Source organism: Lagenorhynchus albirostris, chromosome 3 (assembly GCF_949774975.1).
Source record: "Lagenorhynchus albirostris chromosome 3, mLagAlb1.1, whole genome shotgun sequence".
NCBI classification, from domain to species: domain Eukaryota; kingdom Metazoa; phylum Chordata; class Mammalia; order Artiodactyla; family Delphinidae; genus Lagenorhynchus; species Lagenorhynchus albirostris.
In genome coordinates this window covers 66,755,823-66,781,784 of record NC_083097.1, presented here as the reverse complement: position 1 = coordinate 66,781,784, position 25,962 = coordinate 66,755,823, and the positions used below count along the sequence as shown (strand labels likewise).

The 25,962-nt window shown below is 34.9% G+C and overlaps 1 protein-coding gene across 2 annotated transcripts in view; it reads left to right on the top strand.

Annotated features, from left to right (window-relative positions):
- The window catches only part of EDIL3 (EGF like repeats and discoidin domains 3), a 431,555-nt gene that overhangs the window by 227,316 nt on the left and 178,277 nt on the right, over positions 1–25,962 (top strand). For both annotated transcript variants that reach the window (XR_009539865.1, XM_060146146.1), the window contains exon 4: positions 15,850–15,963. Coding sequence is in view for 1 of the 2 variants with exons in the window: in XM_060146146.1 (XP_060002129.1) it covers positions 15,850–15,963 (114 nt within the window). In the remaining variant the exon portion in view is untranslated. The remainder of the gene's footprint in view (positions 1–15,849; positions 15,964–25,962) is intronic.

The window sequence follows — 25,962 nt, the reverse complement described above, 5'->3', positions numbered from 1 at the left end:
AAAGGTTTTAGGACATAAAATCAAACATTTCTGTATGTCATCTATTTTTAACTATCCAATTTCACCATGTAATTGAGGGATAAATAGCAAATAGATGCAAAGCTTATCTTATAATAAGGTAGGACTATGCACAACATAACTATGGAATATAAAAGTATCTGTGTATGCTGGAAGCACTTTAAAATTATGTTTTAGTAATCAGTGTATTTCTGTGTTGATGTTCTGAATACTCTTTCATCTCCCGGTATTCTGTTTTGTAGGATAATTCAAGGTATGTCTCTGAGAAAATGCTGACATTTGGCTGTGTATGAATGCAGTTGAACTTTCTTGTGTTTTGCTAGTGGGAATTGGATAAATTATTTTTCCAGTATTCACTTTAATTTTCTTCAATGCTGCTACTCTTCTTTAAAATATCAGAGCAGTGTTCACTTTGAGAGTTAAGAAGTAAATTGGTAAAACCCTTAAGGTTACCTCTTTTTGTGAATTGCTAGATAAAAGTAGAGAAATGAGAATGCCAAAAGTTACTTGACTCTGTACGATATAATTGGTAGATTTATAAACCAGTCAGACTTCAATTTATTTTTACTTTTACTTATGAGGACATCTGGTTTTACAAAGGTGTTCTTTTCTCTCTTTCCTCGTATGTAATGAAGCTTGTTGTGCCTACCAGTTTTGTCTGTGTACTATTTTAATATTTTAGTTATATGCAGCATGCTACTTCATTATAGTGACACTTCTTTGGCAGTAATATATTCTAGTTATTGTGGTCTAGAAAGTTTCAGAAACATCCAACACTTTTATTTGTCACCAAAATATGCAAGATTGTAAGGCTGAAGTATTGTTTTATTTTAATTATGTCTTCTGAATATTTATGTATTTAGTAACCTATGCACTTACTTTTCTATATGCCACTACTTTTAATTCATAACACATCTTAATGAGGAGTAATTAAATGGGAAAAACAAATTTGCCAAAAAGACTTCAAAAGAATTAAAAATACTCATCATCTTCTAGATCATTCTCTCCACAGGCCTCCTTACAGAGATCACACAGATTGGCAGCTCTGCCACTGTCAGCGACACTGAGTTATATGATGTGGGCAGAATGGAAGGGGTCCAAGAAATTGATTTTAGGAAAACATAGAAGCAGGCTTTGTAATTTTAAAACTAGTTGAATGTGCAGAATGTGAATATTCAAGAAAATAGAGTTTAAGTAAATAATTCCAGAAACTGTGTAACTCTGTGAGAGAGAGTGTGTGTGTGTGTGTGTGTGTGTGTGTGTGTGTGTGTGTGTGAGTGTGTGTGTTTAATTGAAAAGCTTGTGTCTTATCCCCCCACGATCACCAACCCCTTTCTTCATCTTGATTCTTCATGGTAGTTTGGATGTTATTTACTGGGCACCTTATTTCACATGTGGATTGTATGTAAAGCTGTTTTAGAGTCAATGATGTAATTCCCCCACTTCGTTTTAAAGGAAGAAGCAAAGGGTTATACTGAGATTCTTGTCAAATACTCTTCAACTTTTTATTAGAATCAAATGGTAAAAAAGATATTTTCAGAGGTTTATTAAGAATCCTCTATTCTTTCTTCATGTAAGGAAACTTATAGAAAAATTGTGGATCATGGTTAATTTCTGGCACAAAAATTTTGGTAAGGGTGGCACTGGAGAAGGAGGACGTCCAACTGTGTTGACTTCTCTTTCTGTCTCTGACATGTGCTGATGGTGTCTGGTGTCTCAAATGAATATAATGAAGATGTTATCTAGTGGATGCTCGATTTGAAAAAAGGAATAACTTTTCCTGAAGCTTTCCTAAACAGACTCTGGTACTGAACTTATTGCTGTCTCAGGGAATATGCTCTCCTGTAACTTTAGTGAACAGTCAGAAGAAACGATTTTGTGTGTGGGGCTGCCACCCTCCCCAGAGGGCCATCTTTAAGTCCAAGGGACTGTAGTAAGAGGCTGGTTTCCAAGTGCTTAAAAAGCTATTTTATTAACAGCCTTGTAATAGTGTAAAGTATTACACTGTTAAAATAAATAGTGAACATTTTAGTGAAGTTGTTTGGGAAAAGGATGCCCCAATGGATTATCTTCCTCTTGCTTCCATGTTTCCACCTAATTTTTAGTTATTCAGTTACTTATTTAAATTTAGCCTTTCATGATGGCAAACTGAACGTACATATTTACCAACCCTTTATTCTCAGATCCTCAGATCTCATGGAAGTGACAGTGAAGATTTTTGTTAAGGGATAGGATTTTAATGGTACAAAAATAGTGAGATGGGACTATTAGCACCCCAGTGATTTTAGACATTTCTAGATGATGGAATGTGGGAACGAATAATGTTAATAGAGAAGGGGGCCAAGAACCTACATCCTTGATGGGGAAAAGTCTGAAATAGTGTCAAAGGTTATTTTTCTTTTAGGGGAAGAGTGCAGGCTAGGAGTCACCTGGAGTCAGCTGGTACAGAGAGATGAGTGGACAGAAGGCAGGTTCGTTCATTAAGAACCATCTTTGCAGCAGCGACCCCAGCGACCCTTTGATTTCCCGCCACCCCATATACAAAGCATAATTTCCGAGTCTAAAACTGGGAGATTGCTGTCTAAAAACTTTAATCAGAATTTCCTCGGGGAGAGCTTGGGTTCCTAGCGTGGAAGTAGGTATCACTGAATAAAACCTTTTTCATTCGGTAAATGGAGGGGGCCTTGCTGACTGCTTCCTTACGTTCCCGCGTGCTTAGAGTTTCCAGTCAGTCGCTCCATGTAGGAGGGAAGACTTGGTAAAAATAAACTTATAAAGAGGTCGAAGAAACCACACCAGTTAAGTTTATTAATCAATCTAGTTTTTCATTCGGAAAAGTAGTCAATCACTGAAGTCAACTACGCAAAACAGAAGATCCAAAATGAGCACATAGAATAACTGATACAAGACGAAGCAAGCGTGATCCATGGATCAGCGAGACCTTTTTAAAACGTCTTAATTAGAAACATAAAGAAAATATAATATTCATAAAACTAGAAAATGTCGCATTGAAAAAACATTATGCATATGAAAACTATGATTGGACAAAAATTAATGCAGTACAAGAATAAAGTTGCAGAAGTCTTGCAAAACTTAGATCAAAATATAAAGAAATGAAAAACATGAGATATATGTTTAGCAAACATGGAGAATCTATTTAAGAAACTGAACATAGGACTAATTTTGTAGATCCAGGGAAAATAGAGAAATTGGAGGTAATAACAAGTCTTCATATTGAATTAAGAGGTACCAACACAGTGAACACAAATCAAGATGTATCCAGATAAATTTTAATGAAATCTGCATATGGAGAAAATCCCCAAATCCCTAAGAGGGCTAACATGTTAACTCTAAAGACACAAAAATTACACTGACTTCAAACTTCTCAGACAGCGACAGTTTATATTAGAATTTAATGAAGAAATGAATGTACCTTTACATTTCTGGGGATACATGAATTTGAACTTAGACTTCTGTTACCAGCCAGATTTTATTCAGGTGCCGGGACAATAAGACAAAGGCACAAAGTAATATTTTCCTTACTCCTTTCATGAAAATTATCTGAAGATGTTCTCTGGCAAATGAAAAGTGGATATGAAAAAGAAACAGCCTCCAAGAAAGTATTAAAGGAAAGAAAGGGAGAGAGGAAAAGAAGTCCCAGCAGGTAGCTCGCAGCATACCTGGAAAGCAGTCAGCCCAACTCAGACCAAGAAACCAGAGGGCTCCACAAGAACGTCTTCAAGAAGCATGGGAAGAAATTTCAATCAACATATGGAAAGATTGTGATCATATGGTGAATACCTTTATACTTCTTGCAACAAAAAGAACAATTAAATGTTCCAGAAAAAATGAGAGAAAGAGAAAAAAACCTCTGTAAATATGAAGCATTTAAATGAGACATGATTTTAAACAGTTCATAAAATATATCAAAAGGAAGTAGATTTGTGCCTCCATGGTGTGGTACATTTTTGGTGAGATACAGTAACATTTTTCTCCTTGGTTCTGTAGTGAATAATATTTATATATCATCATGTTATTGCAAATGCTCTTTATTTTCTAGTTCTTACAATTAATTATACACAAGACATTGGAGAATTAATATACAACGGACGGCATTATTGCCCCAATTCTTCATCCCTCCATATATCCTCACCCTTTGTCATATGTGACTTTGGATCTTCCTGTGAAGGAGGAATATATTTCTCTCATTCCTTGACTTTGAGTTTAGAGATGTGACTTGGTTTGGCTAACTGAATGAGCCTAGGCTTTAAGAGGTCTTGGATGTTTCACTTTCTTTTCTGAACTTTTGTTGTCACATGGACGAGGTCAAAAGACAGTTGCTATACCCTCAGCTTGGATCCCAGAATGGTCACACAGGGAGCAGACTTGAGCACAAATGTCAGTGAGGGGCTGAGCATGGCAGTATCTTTAGGTCAAAGCTGAGCTCCTCTGTGGAGCCCACCTGAGATCTCCTGACACCACCACCTCTCACGGGGAAATAAATATATGCATATTATGTGCCACAGAGGTTTGTGATTGTTACACAGACTAACTGTAGCTTTCATTGACTGACATACCACCGTAAAACAGAACGTGTTGGAAAAACATAAATAACATTTTGGTAGTAAGAAAAACAGTGGGACTCTAGAGGCAGGAAAGAAATGTGAAAAGTGATGTATAGCTCTAATGTCTAAAGCTTATGCACAAACAGCAGGTTTATATATATTGGTTAAGATTGTAAAAATAATGAATAGAAGAAGGAAAATAATTATTTAAGAAAATTTGGAAGGCACAGAGAATAAGAGGAGGTAATTTCTGGAGATCATTTTCTCACTTGTATAATGAGTTACTATTGATAATGAATAGGCTAGAATTATATAAAAGCCATGGACTAAATAATTGTACACCTGCAAAATTATGTATATATATATTATATATATATTATATATATAATATATACATGGCAGGTAGATAAAAATAAAGTGTCTATTGTATTTAACTATGTATAACTACAATAACCTCTAAATTTCTTTAAGATATGAATTTAGTATACTTTAGTGGTAGTACCTATAAAGAGATCTACAGATTTCAAAAATATATTTGTATATTCAGTGTAATAGATTTCGTCAGTAGATTTTGGTTGTTCTCTACCTCTGCGTGACTTAACCAAAATACTTTAAATATTGTGGTACTTTGTGGATGGATTCTACTTTGGGAAAATATTAACATCACTTCTGAAGATAACTCTGTAGTACATTTAACTGAGACTACATAAGCCTTCCTTTATCCTCTGAAACACAGAAGGAGATTTAACGAGGGTAGGGAAGTAAGTTTTGCTGTGTAAGCTTAAATCATTATGCTCAGGGCCAAATTAAACAACTAAGTTAAGTAGATGGGGTTACACTTATTATTAACATATTTAGTTCAATTCACAAGTCATTGGATTTTATTAAAAGGAGCTAAACTCTTTTTCTGCGTTAATCTGATGATAGCATAATACAGCAATGCAGTTTCTAATCAGACCCACTCCTCTCTGACATAGGACCATTTGTTAAAGTGCTTGTTATGGAAATAGCCAATTATTTCAATCAGGTTCATTGCAGATGGTGGAAATTGTTGCCTTGAAGGCTTACTTTTAAAATGTGAAATAACATAGTAAGTAATTAATGGCATTGAAATTTCCATCTTACTGTATATTAAAAGAAATTAATAATAAAAATCCTGTCAAATATGCATGTGTACATGTGTGTTAAAGTTATACCTCTCATATAGGAGGAGCAAAGAGAACTAGAAGAGTTATTTCATGCTTTTTATATGAAAATTACAACTTCTTAAATAGATCCTAAGAATGCAGGAAACATACATATCAATATACTTTATGAACTTACTGCAGAAAAATTGCTGGGAAATAAGAACTATTAGGGTAGATATGGGTAACATCAGTTATAGTTTAATAATCTTCAGTATTCTGATAGTCAGCCATAGCAGAAGTAAATCCAATCTAAAACCAAAAATATATGAGTAATAGAAAATTTTGCAGTTATGTTACTTTTTTTCCATTTGTCTTCATTTAAGGCTTCCTGCAAAGCCTTTCTTGAGTAATGAAAATAACCTGCAAAGCAGGAGGTGAACTACTGTGAAAAAATTAGTATTTTTGCCATTTTTATGAATACAGCTCCTTCTGTTAGTATGTTTTATTAAACTACTCAATCTTGGGCTTCCCTGGTGGCGCAGTGGTTGAGAGTCTGCCTGCCGATGCAGGGGCCACAGGTTCGTGCCCCGGTCCGGGAAGATCCCACATGCCACAGAGCGGCTGGGCCCGTGAGCCATGGCCGCTGGGCCTGCGTGTCCGGAGCCTGTGCTCCGCAGCGGGAGAGGCCACAACAGTGAGAGGCCTGCGTACCGAAAAAAAAAAGAAGGGGCATGGAAAGGCTCTCAAGTGCTGGCGTTGTTCTTGTGCTTGACCTTGGTGACTGTTAAACAGGTTGTCTCTTAACAATAATTCATTTAACTCTATTGGTTTGTGTACTTTTCTATGTGTATGCTATCTTGCAAATAATGATTTTAAAAAATGTGGATTTTCCTCTTTGAAAAATAAGAATTTCAGCTGACATGTATAAAATCGATCCATGTCCTCTGTAAAGAAAGAAACAAAAATAAATGTATTCTTTTCATCAGAATGTAAAGTTAAGAGTCAAGTATAAAAGAATGTAAGAGCCAAAGACATCCGTTTCTAAACAGACAAGCAGTTGTGGCTTTTAGGAATAAAATTAGAACAGATGCCCATTAAGCCCAAACTACTTAAGAGTTTGAGAAAAATTACTAAAAGGAATAAAGGAATTAGGGGGAAAAAGTGTTCCAAACTAAGATTTTAGGACTGGAGTCTTTGACCTAGAGCAGTAATACTAATATTACTAGAACATTTTAAACATTTTGAGATCAAGGGCTGTGTATTCTTGCTTCTCTGTCCTCCTCAGCACATAGAGTGGTACCTTGAAGGCAAGTATGAAGTAAAGGTGAAGGAGAATTCATATTTTCTAGTGGTGGTAAAGTTAACTGGTGAAAAGCAGAGATTCCTGAGACAAATTATCTGGGTTTTAATTTCAGTTTCAGCACCTGTGTGACTCTGACATATTATTTATATTTTCAATGTCTCAATTCACTCATCTGGAAAACAGTTATGATAATAGTAGCTCAAAGGGTGTGATGATATATACAAAATGTTTAAAACAAGGTTTAGCTCATAGTACAAGTGGGTGGATTTGCTAATTGTTGTCAATCAGTTGTCATCCTGATGAGCTGTTTGTCCATACTTAATATGTTATAGAGTTATTTTTAAGAAATTAATTCTGAACTGAGTGAAATTATTTTTCTGTATATATGAAATGTAACTGTGTATCATTGCCTGTTATTTAAATGTGGCATTGCTTGTATGCTTTAAGTGGCTTATCATTTTTAGTATAAGTTACTGTCTTTTAAAAAAAATTACTGTCATTGAAGAGAAAAATAATTCAACCTGGTGAATTGTTAAGTTTTAATTTATTCCCTTAAAAGCCTCTCTTGATAAAAAATACATCCCAAAATGATATACTGGTGTTAAGTCCTTCTACTTACAACTTGCATATGCAGTGAAATAAGTGATTACTGTAAGTTTCATGCATACTATATATTCCAAACCATTATGAATTAATTTGCTGATAGGAGTGCCAATTTTCCCCCAGTTCTTTTATTCCTCTTAGTAATTTTTCTCAAAATCTTAAGTGATTTTGGCTTAATGGGCATCTGTTCTAATTTTATTCCTAAAATCCATAACTGCTTGTCTATTTAGAAATGGATTACCTTGGCTCTTACATAGCTGAAGTATTGATATGTATACAAATATAACTATATAAATAATACATTGAAGCTTATATACAGGTAAACTCTAAAGATTATGAACTGCTTTGCAAGCAGCGAAGTTTAGTTTGAGCAAAAGCCTGAGGAGGACTCATTTGTCAATAAAGATTTTCTACTGTAGTTAGTTTTCCTTGGGGTCTGCTGAATATACAAAATGGAAAGCATGACCATATGCTGACATTAAAGTGCTTATATAAAAGGAAAGAAAGAAAATATGGAGAAATCATATTCTAGAAATCATATTCAAGTAGGATTCCCAGATAAAATACGGGATGGCCAGGTAAATTTGAATTGCAGATAAAAAATTTTTTTTATAGAGTATGAGCCAAATATTGCATGGGTATCTTGTATTTCTATTTGCTGAATCTGGCAACCCTAAATATTAGGAAGTCTGTATGCATTTCAAACCAAGCCAAATGTTTAAAGATACATGCTGTAGTCATCATGTTGTATGTATGGTCTGAGTGATACAGACTCAACATAAATTGCCCTTCCAACTCTTTGAATTATTTTTCCAAATGTTACCAGTAATGAAATTCTAGAGTAAATGAGCTTTCTAAACCACAGATCTGTTCAATCCCATGCCCCCTTTCCACACTTCTTGAATTCTCTATTAACTTCTCAGTGTCCAAGGACTAAAGTTCAAACTCCTTAATTTGATTTGTAAGGCCATAAAAATCTGGTCCCAGACTACCTAGTAACCACCATCCCTAGTAGTTCCACATAGTCCCTGTGCATATCCAGACATATAAAAGTGCTCAGTTCTCTCTGAAAACATTGTGTCCTTTTATGTTCCAATTATAGAAGGTGAGACTTCTTAAAACAGTTGCAACTATCCCTGTTCACTGATGTATCCAATCATATATTCAGTATTTTAGAGCCTGATTCATGGAAGGTGCTCATCAAAGTTTTAATGAATGAATGAGTGAGTGAATGGGTGTGTGAAAGCAACCATGTGAATCCTAGCTATGCTTCCCGTGTGAATCCCATCTCATTTTAGCCAGTTATGGATTTCTGATAACTCACTATAGAAAAAATCCAAAATAGTTGATCTTTAGTACTGACCATTAAAACTAGAGAGAACTGCAAGCAAACTAATTTAACATGCATTTGACAGAATAGAGTGATTGATTTTGGATAAAGCATTATGAATATGCAAAAATATATAAATTATAACATACATAATAAAAGGACATATATGAGTTTTATACTTGGAGCACAGAACTATGGGACAATAAGGAATCACTCTCGGATATGTAGAATAATGAGATGCATATTAATTTAGAAAAATAACTTTACAGAGTAATTAGTTATGACTTGACATAGCTCAGAAGCATTTGCCACAGTCAGATAGACACCTCTAAAATTCAACATTCTCTAGCCTGCTAGACTAATTTAGTTATTGCTGTCTGAAGTCTCTGAGAAACTGCGTTCATTCATTAGAGCACTTGTCACTTTGTACTGTAACTGATTATTTCCTCATCTATCTGCTGTACTATAAGAGTCTTGAGAAAAGTAAGGGTCCATGATATATTAATCTTTGCATTCTTAGAACCTAGCAGAGAACTAAGGATGGGTGGATGGATAGATGGACTTCATACACAGAGGTTCTGTGCAGTGTTTGTTAACCCTGGCTACCTGGACTCCTATAAAACAATATTTATGCCTTCATTCCACCCAAGTCCATTTAAATTAGAATCTCTGGTGCGGAGGCTTTGCATTGGTATATTTTAAAAGTTCTAACTTTTAAAAGGAGCATTGTTCTAAATCCATTCTCCTTAATAGAACCCCTTTAGAAGTAGGCTGGTACATCTGCCCAAATCAGGGAACTCACTGTCACAGTACAGGTGATGATTCCCCAGGTCTCTGATATTCTCAGTTTTCTTACCAATCAATGAATATTTATTGCAGGTCAAGTTACTGTGCTGCATACCCCTAAAGTAATGTTCTTTGCAATTGTTTGCTCTTTGGTACAAATTTTACCAGAGGCATTGGTTCATTTTGGCTTCTACTGTGTTTTTTCATGTAGCTTTTATTTATGAATTTCTTCAAGGCCTCAAATATTTGAGTTATACCACCCTCTTGACTATCCCTCCCCTAACAGCTATTCCCTGGTTTTGGCTTTATAAGTATCTTGGAATAGCTGTCTTATCTTGCTGGCCAAATATCTAATTAAGACAACTAAAGCCTTACTGAAATAATTTTAAACGGAGACATCCTAGAGAACTGGGCTCTACCTGGATACCAATAACAAAGTTTCTTGCATTAAAATTGAGATCTCAAAATAAATGTGAGGATGCCAGGATACAGATGAGCATAGAGTATTATCTTTGTTAGTAAGAGGTGATGGTTAAATACCTCTTGGATATTTTTTGGCACTATTGTTCTTGGTAAATGAGGGTTATCAGTAAATTAGTATAAAAGGTTTGCCTGTGGTATGTTCTCATCGAAGAATGCTCATTTTAATTTGCTACTTTAAAATAAATTAGTAGCAATATAACAAAAGGCCAGATCAAAACAGAGTTCAAGCACACAAGATTAAAAATATACTGACTTGCCCCCAAAATGATTGGGAAATCCTGTAGATAGTTCTGATTATGACATAATTAAATTCAATACCTGAGCGGGAGGACAGAATTCCTAGAAATTGATCATAATTTTTTCAGCCTTAAAAGAGAAATTGAAAAACCATAAACTTTAGGTAAGAAAAAATATAAAAGGTTAAATTTTAAAAGGCAATCACTCACAGGAAGTCTGGAGAATATTTAATAGCTAATGGGGAGCCCAGGGAAGATGGGTTACAAAGGGTCAAAAGTAGCAGACTCTAGAAAATAAGCACTTGCGGGCTATTTAACAGTCAATAACAATATCGCAGGAGGAAAGACAGCCCAAGAGAAGGGAATAAGGAAGCCAAGAAATTATATCTTTGCAAAGAAAAAAAAGGGCTTAGTTATGGTGTCCTTCTGATATATCAAAACAGGGGTGCTCAGCCTGAGAATCAGTTGTTCCTTTCTTGATGCTCACGGGACCTGGATATACTCGGGGATCAAAAGGAGGTAGTTTCACGAGTGAATTAAGTTGTCTTTTTTCCTCCACTCAAGAGGAGGTTACATGGATTTCTGTCCTCAAAAGGATTGGATGTCCTAGTCTAAATGGTGGTCAATATTCAAAATATTCTAGGCCAAGTTGGCAAAGTAAATGTAGTTGAACTACTGGGGCCAATTGGCATCCACCTCAGGAGTTCTAGAGAGACTCAAGGGTGAATTGGGACACTGATGGCCCAAGAGTGCAATGTGCAGTCATTCCTGTTCTGCAGATTACAAATGGGAGCCAGTTTGAAAATGAATTAATTAATTAGTTATTTAGTTAATCGATTAATTTTTAAAGTTTCCACAGGATGCCCTAGCAATTAGACTCCGCAAATCTCCATTTCCTCTCTGACCAGCTAGTGGAGTCTATAATGAAGAATGGGATTTCTGAATATTTAAATATAATGATCTGAAAAGAAGCAACATCATTTCTGTGGCAAGAAATCATACCCAGAGAAGGCACTGATAAAGGAACTAGCAAATATAATTTTGATTTTCAAAAACTTTTTGACAGCCTACTACTCCAAAGGCAGTTTCATGGGCTTTGGGGCTGTAATTTGCACAGTGATGGGTCTGACAAAGATCCAGAAAAAAAGACTAGGAGTAACTGAGCACTTCTCATGATGCACATGTGTATAAGTTCAGGAGTACTCAGAATGATCTTAATGAATATATGTGTTTTTCAATTACTAGAGGAGGCTTCTCACAGTGACATCTCTAGAGGGTACATGGGTTGACATTATTTCTGTTAGCAAAAAGCCAAGCCTAAGAGGGAAGACTACAGCACACCTTCCCAAATCTGTATAAGGTGGGCTAAGGGCAAAATAATGGTAAAGATAAAGAGACTAAATTATGCATATAATATGAATGAATCTATGTAACTATTTACAACAGAAAAAGTGTCTGGACATCCTTTTAGAGTACCTTTTGTTTCAAAGATATGCATGCTGTTGTGACCAACTATCTATTCTCTCATCTCTTCCTCTCCTCCCTTCCCTCCTTTGCTTTGCTTTGCTTTGCTTTGCTTTGCTTTGCTTTGCTTTGCTTTGCTTTGCTTTGCTTTTTAATTGCTTCACACACACACACACACACACACACACACACACACACACACACACACACACACACACACACACACATCATGAGTTTGTATCTGGAAATCATGCTCAGCTCCTACCACTGTGCTTCAGTCAGCTAGAGGGTGGACAGCAAAGATTTATGTTTTCAGAGTAAGGAATCAGGACTCAGCTGGGTGTCTTAATTATAAAATCTAGCTTTGAATGATGTTATTTTTTAAAAACAATTCTCAGGAAGCAGTCATAGAACTAAAAACCTCAAAAAATGATAGCTATTATTATTATAAATGAACTATAAAAATGACCAAATATGGAAATTCCTATTTTGTATGGAACTGCAATGTCAAATTTTTCTTAGTTATAAAATAATTTATTATATCCCACTATATTTGGAATAGATGAGGACTTTTTTCTGGAAATAATAATGTCATGATCTGTGACAGAGAAATATGTATGTGATTTATTACAAAGAAGTTTAACTTTCATTTCATTATATTCTGTGAGTATTTATATCTAGTCTTTAATTAAACATGATTTATTCCAATTGAGGTCTGTTTCCATTTAGATTGCTTGCAGTGTTAATCACAGTGCAAATAGCCTTCACCGCTGAAAGAACTCTTGCATTATACTGATATATAAAGGCTTCTGTGTAATTTGCATCTGTTATCTGAGCCTACATGTTACTAGATGTGTACATAGGCAGAAATGTTTTACTTATTTGCTACTATATTAAAGTATGTAACTCATTTAATATAATGTTTTTATTTTTATGAATTTAGATCAAGGTAGTTTTTTGGTTTAAAAAAATGCACAAACAGTAGAGGATCTTTTTTTTTTTTTTTAATCACAAACTAAGTATGGCTAGAAAGCATTTTCATTTCAGCAAATGCAATTCCAGTTCATTCCTCCTCATGTTAACCTCTGGGTAAAGGTGTAACTATTTTTAGAAACAAATGTTCTTAATTTTAACTTCCATTGTTGATGATTGTAGACCTGGTCTGATGAACAAATAGAAGTTCAAAGATCGATTAGTCTCAATTAAATTCACATTCTCATGTGTTAAGTACTACTTATCGTGTAAAAACTTAGAAGAAATGAGGAAGCAAAGAACAACGGTTACTGCATATCCTTAATAGTACATATAATAACTCTTGATTGTTCTCACATCATCAACTATGCAGACTTCCTTCTATTAACATTTCAAAGCAGCAAGAGCTGGGTTTGATTTTACTCATGATATAGGTCAATATTAAAATGAGAAATCTTCAGGCAAGGTAATTCTCTTACCTGAGAATTAAAACATATGTTGTACCTCTTAGCATCAAATCCTGGGTGGGTCTCTGTCCAGCCTTCTTTCATTTATTTAAGTCCATCCCACATATGGCTTTTCTAAATCTTTCTAGGGTACAAGGGTATAGAGGCTACCCTCCCAGCTGGCTCCAAGCCTTCACTGCCAAAAGAGAATGGCCAGTTCCCTCAGCTGGCACTAAGAGTTCATGGTAATCTGGTCCTGTCTACATCCTCAGACTTGGTTACCAGCACCCCCTTCCCACTCTGTCCTCCAGACAAACTGTGCTATTTGTGTACTTGAACACACCGTCATACCATGAACGCTTCTCTTCAAAGTTGTGACTCATTCTGGATCCCTGCTTGGAAATACAATACCCTCTTCATCCTGTTTTTATTAATCCTAATTAAAACTTTCCTTCAAATCCAAGATCAAATTCTATTTCCCTTACGTGCTCTTTTTCAGACATTAATTAATACTCAGTTTCTTCCCTATAAGTATATAAAAGAGTAGCTTTTTATGTCTAACTTTACAAAATAAGACAATGCATTCTTTAAGACATGAAGATTTAACTTCTTGTCAGGCTCTGACATATCTCACCTAAAACAAATTGTAGTAGATATGATACAGGGAAAGACATATTAAGCATGTTCCAAAGTAGCCAGTCATTGCCATTTCCTGACATTCATCTGGTAAGGAAATAAATAGCACAGTGACTTTTGTGCTATTTTCAAAGTTTAATGAAAATATTTTGCATGTTAGTCCAATATAAATAAAAAGTGAATTTTTGTTAAGACAAAAAGAGCTAAATATCTCATCAGATGAGAAAATGAATGTGACATACTCTTCCTTCCCTCCTTTCTCTCCTTTCCCTCCTTCCTTCCTTCTTGCTTAAGAGTTTTAGTGTCAAATATTTGTGAGTCTATTATATAGTACACAGCTGTTTTTTAGAGATGATCAGATTCTGATTTTATCCTGTTGTTTGATATTATAAAATGATCAAATTATTCAGATTCTGTCTGAACACAGTCATGAATTGTCTCTACTCTCAAACTGTAGCACTTGACCAGACACCAAAAGGGATGGTTTTTTCAGAGAAAGTGGTCACCTGCCTAAAGAAATTTAGACCAAACTTTGCCATAAACTTAGAATGAAAGGGTGACCAAATCTGCTTCCAGGAGGAGATGCTGTTTATAAGAAAGAAGTTAAAGGAAAGGGCAAAATAGAGGTTTTCTAGTATTTTGTCCTTGTTTGATATTGAGGGGGTAGTTTAATGATCATATTGTTTTAAGCACTATGAAAACCCAGGACTTCAGAATAACTTTTGATACGTTGTAGTGTATCCGAAGGCACATCACACATCTGAAATAATTTTTTTCAGATTGTTTGCACCACTATTTTGTTATAAATTTTATCAAGAAATATTTATTGGGCACTAATGGTGTTCCAGATAGAGTGTGGCATTTGTGGAGGTACAAAGAACAGTGCAGGACGGGTGCTGCATTTGTAAACTTTACAGATTGACTAGGTGAAAGGGTGAAAGGCACATAAACAGACAGTCCCTAAGTAACACCATTTAGATATGTAAGAAGGAGTTGTGGGAATAAGAGCAGAGCAGGATTTCAGTTGAGATAGATGATAGGAAGGGAAAGTGATGGGGAGAGTGCATGTCCTCCAATTACTTTACTAGCTCCCACAGAACCTAGCTTGGTGCTGAGCTTAGACGAAATGATGTGTAAATATCAGCGACTGATATTTGACTGAATTAGTCTTTAATTCTTTTTTCATTCAAAATCCCATTTGTTGACCCTGTTGTCCAAAATTAGTGTGGAAGTTAGTATAATTTGCTGAATGTTTTATATTTCGTATGATTTTGCATCAGGTATAATAATGATTCATAAAAGGTAAGTCCCTTTAGCCCTCCTAACTTTAGAAACCCTTGAATGAGATTAGGAAGTGATCATTTACATTTATTATACTTTGCATATAACAAGATTTACCTATTAACTCCAATTTACTTCTCGTCTCATTCATCAAAGGCAGACTATTTAGAAACTAAAACATCTCTGTCAGTTAGAATTTTAATGAATTAAGATGAAATGAGACAGTGTTAATTGGCAGTGGTCACTGCTGAGGAGGTTTCTAGATCTTGTGATACCAATTCATTTCTCTATCAGGGTTAATTTGTTTGATTTAATTCTAAGGATACGCTGAATATTTCCCCAAACTATTCATATTTATTTTCAGGATAGGAGAGTGGTTTAGTTCTGCTGGATTTGGATTCTCAATTCCATTTGAACTGGATTTAATTTGATTGCTAATAAATTGTTGATTGTAGGCACCATTTATATTATTGACTAGAGACACACACACACACAGCATTATTTAGACTTTTTTTTTATTTGAAACGCCTAAAACCTTCTAATAACTGATCTTTTTTTCACCAATAATTCTCTTCCTCTCTTCTCTCTATTTTCCTCAGATATTAATGAATGTGAAGCTGAGCCTTGCAAAAATGGTGGAATATGCACAGACCTTGTTGCTAACTATTCCTGTGAGTGCCCAGGAGAATTCATGGGAAGAAATTGTCAATACAGTAAGTATTCATATATATATAAACCTTTATTTGCATAGCCTCCATTTATTATGGAATCTGGGCCAAAATCAATAATAATTTGCTTCCAGATTTCATAATGTATTGAAATGGCACATTTCATATTTGTTGTTGTTAATGTTATTAATGTGCATCTATTCTCCAGGATGGGTCTCACTTAGAACATGATAGGCATAGGGGTGGTTGCCTTGTGGTCTGAAAGGAGGTCAACAGTTCCTCAGAGACCCAAGTACATCTCTTCCATGAATCACATTTTGGCTTTTGAGTTGTGCATATGACCTAATTTTCTCCCAGAGTGGTTACTCTGTTTCAAACAGTAAATTCAGAGCATTCTAACCAGATAACCTTTGTCACAGATAAAAGGTAGAGATTAATAAGGGTTCATGTTGAATTGGCCAACACATCAGTAAGAGTTTTACATGCTATTTATTTGTCTTCTTGAAAGCCTAAGACAGTAGGGTCTTGAGATGATGGATCAAATTATAGGATAATAATTTACCTGAAATGTTTACAAAGAAGCACAAAGCACCCCACCTTCTCCAAAACAAATTAAAAAACCTAGGGAGAGGTAGTAACAGGATTATAGTCAGTAAGAGGAGACTGGAATTGGGCACAAGTTCGTGCTAACAAGAACAATAGTCATGTAGCTTAATAATTGTTAGACACTTATAGAAACTTCATAGTGCTACTACTTTGATGTATATAATGCTATTAGAGCATCATAACATTATGCAAATTCAAAAGGCAAATGCAGATAAGAATTCGGACATAGAAACTGAGACACATAGGCTATGTGGTTTGCCGGTTAGTGACAGAACCAGGACTGGAAGGAATCTAGAATCAGGTCTTGTGATTCCCAGTTCAGTGTATTTTCCTCTAAACCAAGAATGATACCTCTTTGGATAGAGCTGAACAAGATAAACTTGAAAGCACCCTCCACCTCCACTCTGTCTCTTACACACACACACACACACACACACACACACACACACACACACACACACACACACACACACACACACACACACACACACACACACACACTCACTCTCTCTCTCTCTCTCTCTCTCTCTCTCTCTCTCTCTCTCTCTCTCTCTCTCTCTCTTTAGCCAGAGTAACAATTTTATTTCTCACTTTCCCTCTCTTTCTTCCTCCTTGACAGTGGTAATTCATAAAATAAAACAAGGAAAATTATTGAAGAATTTATTTGAGTTATGTATATAAACAAAATGATGATCTGGAGATTCTCATTACCCTAGTCCTGAAAAACTTCATTAAAATAATGAAATTGTGAATATCAAAGAAATACCTTGGATGGGGAAAATATTTCTAAGCTTAAAAATAATTGAAGAAGGACATGGAGCATGAGTTAATAAAGGAAGCTTCAGGCATGGATGAATGGAAGGAAAGGACAGTATGAGTAAGCAGGTTGATCATACAACTGGATGACCAATAGCCACCCAGTCAACAAACCTAGCAACCTTCCTAGAAAGCATTTAACTGACTGCCCACTAAGTTGACTTAAATTCAGTTTCAGCTGGTCCTTGGCCCACCCAGGCCCAGCTCTTGCATCTTTTTTCTTTTGGTTCATGGGACCCGAATATGGCTGCCTAATCAGCCTTTGCCCCCTGTACTGACCAAGGAGCAACTAGACAGCCAGTTGGTTTCTTACCTATTGAAAATGGAAAGAGACCTTGATGTGAGCTAGAAATTGAAACCAATGACTAAAGCCTATTCATCCCTCCATCAGAGATTTTACTGAGGTCACCACATCCGAAAATACCCTTGAAAAGAAAGAAACCTGATAGGTTAGGAAGGATGTATTGAAATAGACTTTCAACTTCATGGCCATAAGTTCGCATCTAGTGTCTTTGCTATTGCGTTTAATGAAATTCTTTGTTTTTCTCTGACTTGGTTTTATATTTGTAAAATATTTATATGTAAATCCAGACTGCTCTCTGAACATGCATGTGATAGTGAGGTGCCTCCCTTAACCTATCGTATGCTCTAACATTCTACTGTTCCCTCTGTTCATCTCTGTGCCCTGACAGATATTGGAACAGGTCACCTAAGGTACAATCTAAAATATGTTCCTCTTGGGGTATTTGTTTCTATTGCATTGATTTATAAGAGTATGTAATAAATTCAGGATTCTGATTCTTCCCATTGTCTAGGTTTCTGAGGCTGTGGTTTTGCTTTTTATTCTGTGGCTTTTTAGAACGTTTAGAAAATCCACAGTAAGAAAGTGCATCTTGCCAGAGTGATGATTTAGTGATATGCATTGAGAACGTAGAACATTCACTCACTACATGGCATATAGAAGCACCTGCAGGTTACAGATAATGCTAGCTCCCAGCTAATTGAGTTTAGGATCTTAGGAGTTGACATTACATAGATTATAACCAATTTGCGTACTTCTACTCTGAAGTAAGATTGATGAACCTTCTTCGGGCTTTGTATGCTCTCCCACAGGGGTCCACTAGGTCAACTTACACCTGCAATAATGGGAGAGAAGCCATTTGTTTCAGCAGATATTTCATGTGAGAGAGGGAAAGAAGAATGATGGAGACTAACTGCTGGGGGGGTTAGAGGACACCCATACCGAAGTGTCGTTTTCCTTGTGTTCACATTCAAGCTGTCAGTCTAATTTGGGGCTGCTGCACTTATATTTGCCTCACTTGTACCACTTCTTTCTTATTTGTACTGATGGGTTAATTAAGTTTTAGTATATTTTGCAGTGGGGTTATGCAAATGGATTTGAAATAAGAGGTAGACAGGGATCTGTTTCTCATTTTAGGCCATTTCTACATGCAGACATCTTGATAGTTTATCTGAGATCATTTATTTATTTCTCACTCATTTCAAATAATCAACAGACATGTGAATGCTATGATCTGACCAACTACTACTACTAATGAGCCTTGAAAATATAAAAGTGGTAATTTTGGAGGTTGCTTTTTAGGTTGCTTTTTACAGGGTGTAGACAGACTGCTCTTGATATCTGTCTACTTATCACCAAAAGATTTGTTTTTCTCAGATCTTAACCTGTTCTCTGCATTTTTCTCATATTTACCGTACCTTCAATTTTAATCAATTTATTATTACTACCTTTATCAGTGTAATTAAATGAAATATTTTTAATATTAATGATATTCTACATTTTAAAAACCTAAGTATATTTATTCATTTTCAGTTAAACCATTAAAGGTAAGATGTTTATGCTGAGATGCTACTTTAATATTATTTTTTTAATTATGTGACTTCTTTATTTATAATGTATGTCTTTAATTAATATAGCTATTAAGTACTTTTACTTTGTAAGGAATAAATTTATATTTAACCCTATTATAACACAGTGCCTATGTGGTAATAATTATTACATGTATCAATCACCTATTAAACATTTTCAGTAACAATATAATTATTTCAGATGTTAACAACAAATGTTTTAATACTTGGCAAAGGATCTGCCTGTAATTTTCACACTAATTATTTCCTAATTAATATTTACAGATGAGTTAAGGCAATAATACATCTGATTTATATAATTTCAGTTTAGATTTCCATATACAGTTCATACAACTTATCATTGACTCTGAGAAATCTCAGTTATTTTTTAGTTTTATTCTTCATTTTTTATTACAGGGGGTTTAAGTTTGATTATTTTTAATTTTAATTGAAGTTACTTTTTTTTTTTTTTTTTTTTTTGCGGTACACGGGCCTCTCACTGTTGTGGCCTCTCCCATTGCGGAGCACAGGCTCCGGACGCGCAGGCTTAGCGGCCATGGCTCACAGGCCCAGCCGCTCCGCGGCATTGGGATCCTCCCGGACCGGGGCACGAACCCGTGTCCCCTGCATCGGCAGGCAGACTCTCAACCACTGCGCCACCAGGGAAGGCCCTGAAGTTACTTTTGATTGATACGTGAAAATCGTTTAGATGTTTCCGTAATATCTATTACAGTATTACAGATAGTCTTCTAATTTAAGTTCTAATTTATATTCCTTTGTCACTTTTAAATGATATAAGTTCAAGTGTTCAGATAGCCATTTTCATAAACAACTTGAAAGGACAATGATGATGAGCTGGAATGAGAAACCTATATATCAACCATTTAGTAAAATATCTAGGTCAATACATTTTGTAAAAAAGCAAATAATTGCATAAATAAATAAGTAGACAAAAGGATTTTGAGTTATCTAAAAAGTTAAATCTAGTTTAGTCCCCTTTTTGTTTTGTTACAATTTTGTGAAATTTTAAATTTTTAAACAACTGCCTATCTTTAGTAACTGACTGTGTGTATTGAGAACAAAATATGTAGAAGTCAGCTTTAATGCCTTGCATACCATGTTTTACAAGTACCTAAATTTAGGAAATCCAGTGGCATTAACATAATTTTTAATAAACAAATATTGTTAATTCAACCAAAACCATTATAGGAGATAGGAGTTGCTTTAGTTTTTGAAAAATATGACATCATAACATACTTCTGAACCACAAACACCTAAGTTCATTTCTTTATGTTTTCATGTTTACAATTATTGTAAACTGTCACTGTTATTTGATCAAGTACTTTAGTGAATGATGAACAGGAACTAACAGTGGAAAAATAATTTCAGTATTTTCTTATCTAATATAGATGGTCAGAGATTATAGTTTTATCCTATCTAACACTAAATTTCTACTCTGCTATATCCAGCTATGACATAGATCCAAAAGCAAAATATAAGAGATTCTGATTAAAATAAGGAATTTTAAAAATAAAAGGTGTTTATGAGGAAGTAAAGATTAGAATTAAGACACATAAATTTAATGAGAAAATTGTGTTAAGTCCAGTATTAAAACATACTGAATATATATAATTATGTGTTTAATAAATAAACTAGCCACAAATATTTATTGAGTTTTTCTTAACTATGTACAGAATTTTCAGAACATGTATTAATGAATTAATTCATTCACCAAATTGGATCCAACACTAGCCACCCCTTAGAGCTGGGGCAACAATGGCGGTTAAATTCAGTTCCTATTCTCATGGAGTATAGAAATTAGTGGGAGAGAAAAACAGGAATTACATAATGTCTAATTACAAAACATGATAAGTACCATGAATGAAAAGAAGAGAGAGCCATGACAGGGGTGCCTGTTCTGTTTTGGGGAGTTTAAGGAAGTAACATTTGAACTGAGGCCAGAAGCACATATAGTAGGTACCAAACAGGCGGCAGGCTATGAAAATTTTACAAGAAGGACAATATGCTCAAGGATAAACAGACCCTTTGTCCTTAAGAATCTTAATATTAAGTGGATGAGCTCTGATTGCTGTATGATGATCATATGATGAGGTAGATAGAATGATAGAATGATCACTTACCTTTTAGGCTTTGACAATATGGGGTCAACACTAGTTGATGGCAAGCATATTTATATATTAATAATCCATCTCATAAACTATCTTTTTATGCATCTACAAGGGATTTTTAAAACACCAAAATAGACTTTAACTTTTGCAAGTGTAACAAGAAATCAAAAAAAACAAAGAAGAATAATCATTAATGCTAATTCTAGTTTTATTCCAGATAAAAAATAGCTGCTCTGTTTTAGAATTTTGAAATGGTGATTTGCAACAATTTTTGTCTTTGAATGCATTGCCTAATATCAATGTAAGATTACTTTCCTTGAATACATAGGATAAGAATTAATCCAGAACTCCAATAGGACAAGAGAAGGACAGCTTACCTCAGGCTGTCACCTTTTGTGAACATAAAAAAAAGAAAGAAAGAAATCGACTATGGGTTGATGAAAGTTTTATATTCAGGATTAATTGTATAATGTTAATCCAATATACACAATATTTAAAAATCTACTCATAAATATATAGAGATATAAGTGGAAATAACCATAACTATAAATACTTGAGTATAGATAATTATTTTACTTAATTTCTCACATTCTTTTTAAAGACATGACAATAAGTACAAAAAACCCAGAATACTGTGCAAGAATAACAATAGCCCTCAAGGAAAGAAGTGATTCCAACATTACTGCAGTATGAAGTCTTTGAACAATAAACACAAAAAATTGACTCAATGACAAACCGAATTGGACTTTCTGTGTCTGACACGGAAGTTCCAGCTTCAATCAGTTGCCTCTGGGTATATTTTTCCAAATGTTGCCCAACAGTTTTGTTCAGACATATCACACTTTGAAAGTACACCTGCTGTACGTTAAAGTGATAATCTAAAAGGAAAGACAGAAAAAATATCTGCAGAATGCTCAAATAGACCCCCTAGGACATACTAAATACATCTAACAAATTGAATCAGATTCTTATTAACTGTATTTTGTATTTGATTACAAACAATTACTGAAACATTCAGTAAGACCTTCTTGTTTTTCAAATTATGTAACATTCCCATTATGCACTAACTTGCATATGTCCAGGGATTAAAATTTAGTTTTGCATTTATTCTCCAGGCTAAAACTCATTTTAATATATCCTATCTCAGAAACCAAGTAAGATAAAGTATGCAGAGATCAGGAGAGGAGTTTGGGAGCAGTATAACTTGATTTCAGCTTCATAACATTTAGAACGGCAGTGTATGATTGAGAAATGTTGTATTTTTCTCAGACTGTAAATATCAGTCTTTTCAACCATCACCCCATCCTCACCCTTGACAAAAAAATAAAGGTAGAACTCAAATAAAATATTACACTATAGAATACCAAAAATCTCTCTATAAGGAAACTGCTAGAAAAGAAGTCATCCTAGGACTTGAAAGTTGAAACATGGTTAAAATGTAATTTGTGGGCTAGTCATTATTCTTTACATGTGTTGCCATGGCATTTTGGGGTACTTAGGTGAAATTTGGGGTCTGAATATCAAAGTGAGGCTGAAATCGTGGTTTCATAATGAGGAAATTACAAGCACAGATCACTGTGGTTTCTGCTTTTATCAGTCACTGAACAGCAGAGATAAATAATGCTTTTTTCAAATAGGAGAAAGAAAAGAACATAGATGGTTTCTGATCTTTTACCAAATGTGCACAGTTTTCCAGGGTTTCCTGAAATCCCAAGGGTTTCAAATAGTAGCAGTAAAATTTTACTGGCACCCAAGGAGCTGGGTTGAGCGGGACACCAATCCCAGCATGCCCCTGGCGGCAGTTGTCAGCTACATAAGCAGACTTGGAAGTGATAGCTTCCAGCAGCATGTAACACAAAGAGCCTCGTACATGTTTTGAGTTTCATCTTCAAAGCATTCTTCTTCACGTGAAGGAGAAGGGCCCAACAGATTTCTTTCCTGCATAGGCATATTGAATTATAGGCGCCACTGGCACATCCTGGTAAGCTAGGACAGCTAGTTAATTAAAATGTGGGTGATAACTCAGGGAAGCATAGGGTAACAAAGACTCAGATTCAAGAATCAGATGAGAATGGAGAAGTGGTAAGATTGAATGTTAGTGCCAATGGAGATATTAAAAAGAATAAAGAATATAAGATTACTAAAGATAGAATTTAAGATAAAGAAGTTCTATCTGCAAAGGGACAAAAAATAAAAGAGTGATTAGAGAAACTGAGAATCAAGACTTAGAGAGGGCAAAGAAGATAGTGTTTCCAAAACAGGGAGCTGGTCAAAGAAATGGATACCTAAGAAAAGACTTTTTAATTTGGATTCTGAAATCATTATTAGTCCTTAAATAATTGTGGTGGGTGCTAAAGAGAATGCCAGATTGCAGCTCTCCCAGATCAAGCAGGTGCTGAGGAAGAAATAATAGCCACAGACCACTCCTCCCAGATTGTAGTGCGCTGGACTTTAAGCATATCTTAAAACGCAGAGAGCCATTAAGGTGACCAAGGACCTAAAAATATATTTCATAATAGTTACCTTAACAGCTTTATCTGGTCAATAGTACACATTCTTTTTAGAGCTCTAAAGGGAATGGACACATAAAGTATCCAACTTAAAAATAAATTGAACTTGAGGAATATGGTTCTATAAAAAGAAGTAGAGTCAGAGCAAAGTCAGTAAATTCAATACTAAAATTCAAAGGAAAACAGGAGCAGGGACAGAAAATAAACTTCTGACAAGGAAAATGGACAGAACTATAGTTATAATAAGGGAGCCTATAAATACTCAGCACTATTATCTAACTACAAAACACTGAAGAATTGAAACCACACCTCTTAGCTCCAAGAAATCCGAGGATATTTGTGGTGGTATGTTCAAAATAAAATTCACCTTATGTTTTTTTGGTACACTCAGGCAGACACACAACTTTTTGAATATCCATAAAATGACTATTTCATTTATAAAAGTTGCCTCATATCCACTCAGCAGTCACTTAATAATGTCTTTTCCTTTCCCATTAGAATTATTCCTGGATTCTACCACTGTTAATAGTTTTCAGTATAACAAAACATGAGCACTTTCCTACAGAGATTAATATAAAGGATGTTCTCAGTCCCACCCCCTTAAGTACTTAATGCAGAGTTTTTGACTGAGGGTACAGGATCTTTGGGGATGGATAGAATTCAGGGTGTCTGTGTTTTTTGATGAGAAAACAAAAATCATATGTTTATTTTTACTAATGGCTCCCTGAAACTTAGAATTTCTATCCATTACAAATGTAGGCAGCAGTGAATCATCGCATTAGCAATACCAATGACTTTGTCACTAATAGAAATCACAGATATTTTCATACCACATTATACTTGTTGTACATAGCTGAAAATACCATTTACCATTGTCACTGTAAGAAATTATAGTAGTCCTGCCACCACCTCTGTTTTTTAATGTTAATAGATGAGCACACGTATTATTGTATCACACATTTTAAAATATTTTGGTAATTACTTTGTACTTCTGTTTATTTCATTTTATGAACTAAAAAGCATTATGCTGAGAAGGGCCTCTAGGCTTTACAAAACTGATAGAAATATCTGTAGTGCAGAAAAGGTTCAGAATCCTGAGTTATTGGCTTATTGGTTTCAAAAGATATTTTTTCCTCCTGGATAATATGGATGAAGCTTTTGGAAATAAAAGCTATTAATGATCCATTTTCATTGAATGTCCATTTCTAGGCTTGCTTCTGAGTTTTGTTCTCTAGCTCCATGTATAAAAAATATAAGCAAAATAGCAGAAGATGATACCGTTAAGCCACATTTTTGTCACTGTGTTTACAGGTGTTTTAATAGCAGGGTTGAGTTTTTATTGAACCCATTGCTGCTTCTCACCAACAATGCAGGTTTAGAAAGTTTGTAACCCTGTAGAGAATTGATGTATTCTGAGTTAGATATGGATACTAACCCATATTTAAAAGACGAGAGAAAAGAGATAAACTAAAGAATATCCCTTCCGTCCAAGGGCTACAGTCTGAAGTTGAGCACATTCTGCTTTTTACCAGGACCTTTTTAATTTTCTCAACACCAGTTATAATCTGTGTACAATTTTATAATCAGTTTAGTTATTTGGGTTGCCAGCGACATATACACAGTTGCTTTAAAAGAATGCAACTTGTATATGAATTAACCAAAAATTGCTAGTGGTCCAGAATCACAGCATCAAGTACAAAGTAAATGTGGATTGCTCATTACATGAGAAAATTTAAAAAAATAGCCAATCTATTAAGTTATATTTTTAGTTGATGTTCACATCAGTTTTAAAGCATCAGGGTATTGTCACTAAATGCACAATTAAGTCTATTTTCAAATTTAGTTCTTATTTCATAGTTTACAGGTACCTAGAGTTATTTTAAGCAGTGTACGCTTCCAAGACTCATGTGATTCTATCATTTACTTGGACGTCTTTCTTTATGGAGGATAAGTTTGCACAGATCTGTGAGGGCTGGACTGGAATAAAAAGGTGGAAATGACTGGACATCTAACAACCTAGATCTTTTGCAACAGGACTATGAAAATAGCATGATGCTAGATGCTGAGACAACTATCAAAATATATAACACAAGGTCATTGACATTAAGACATCT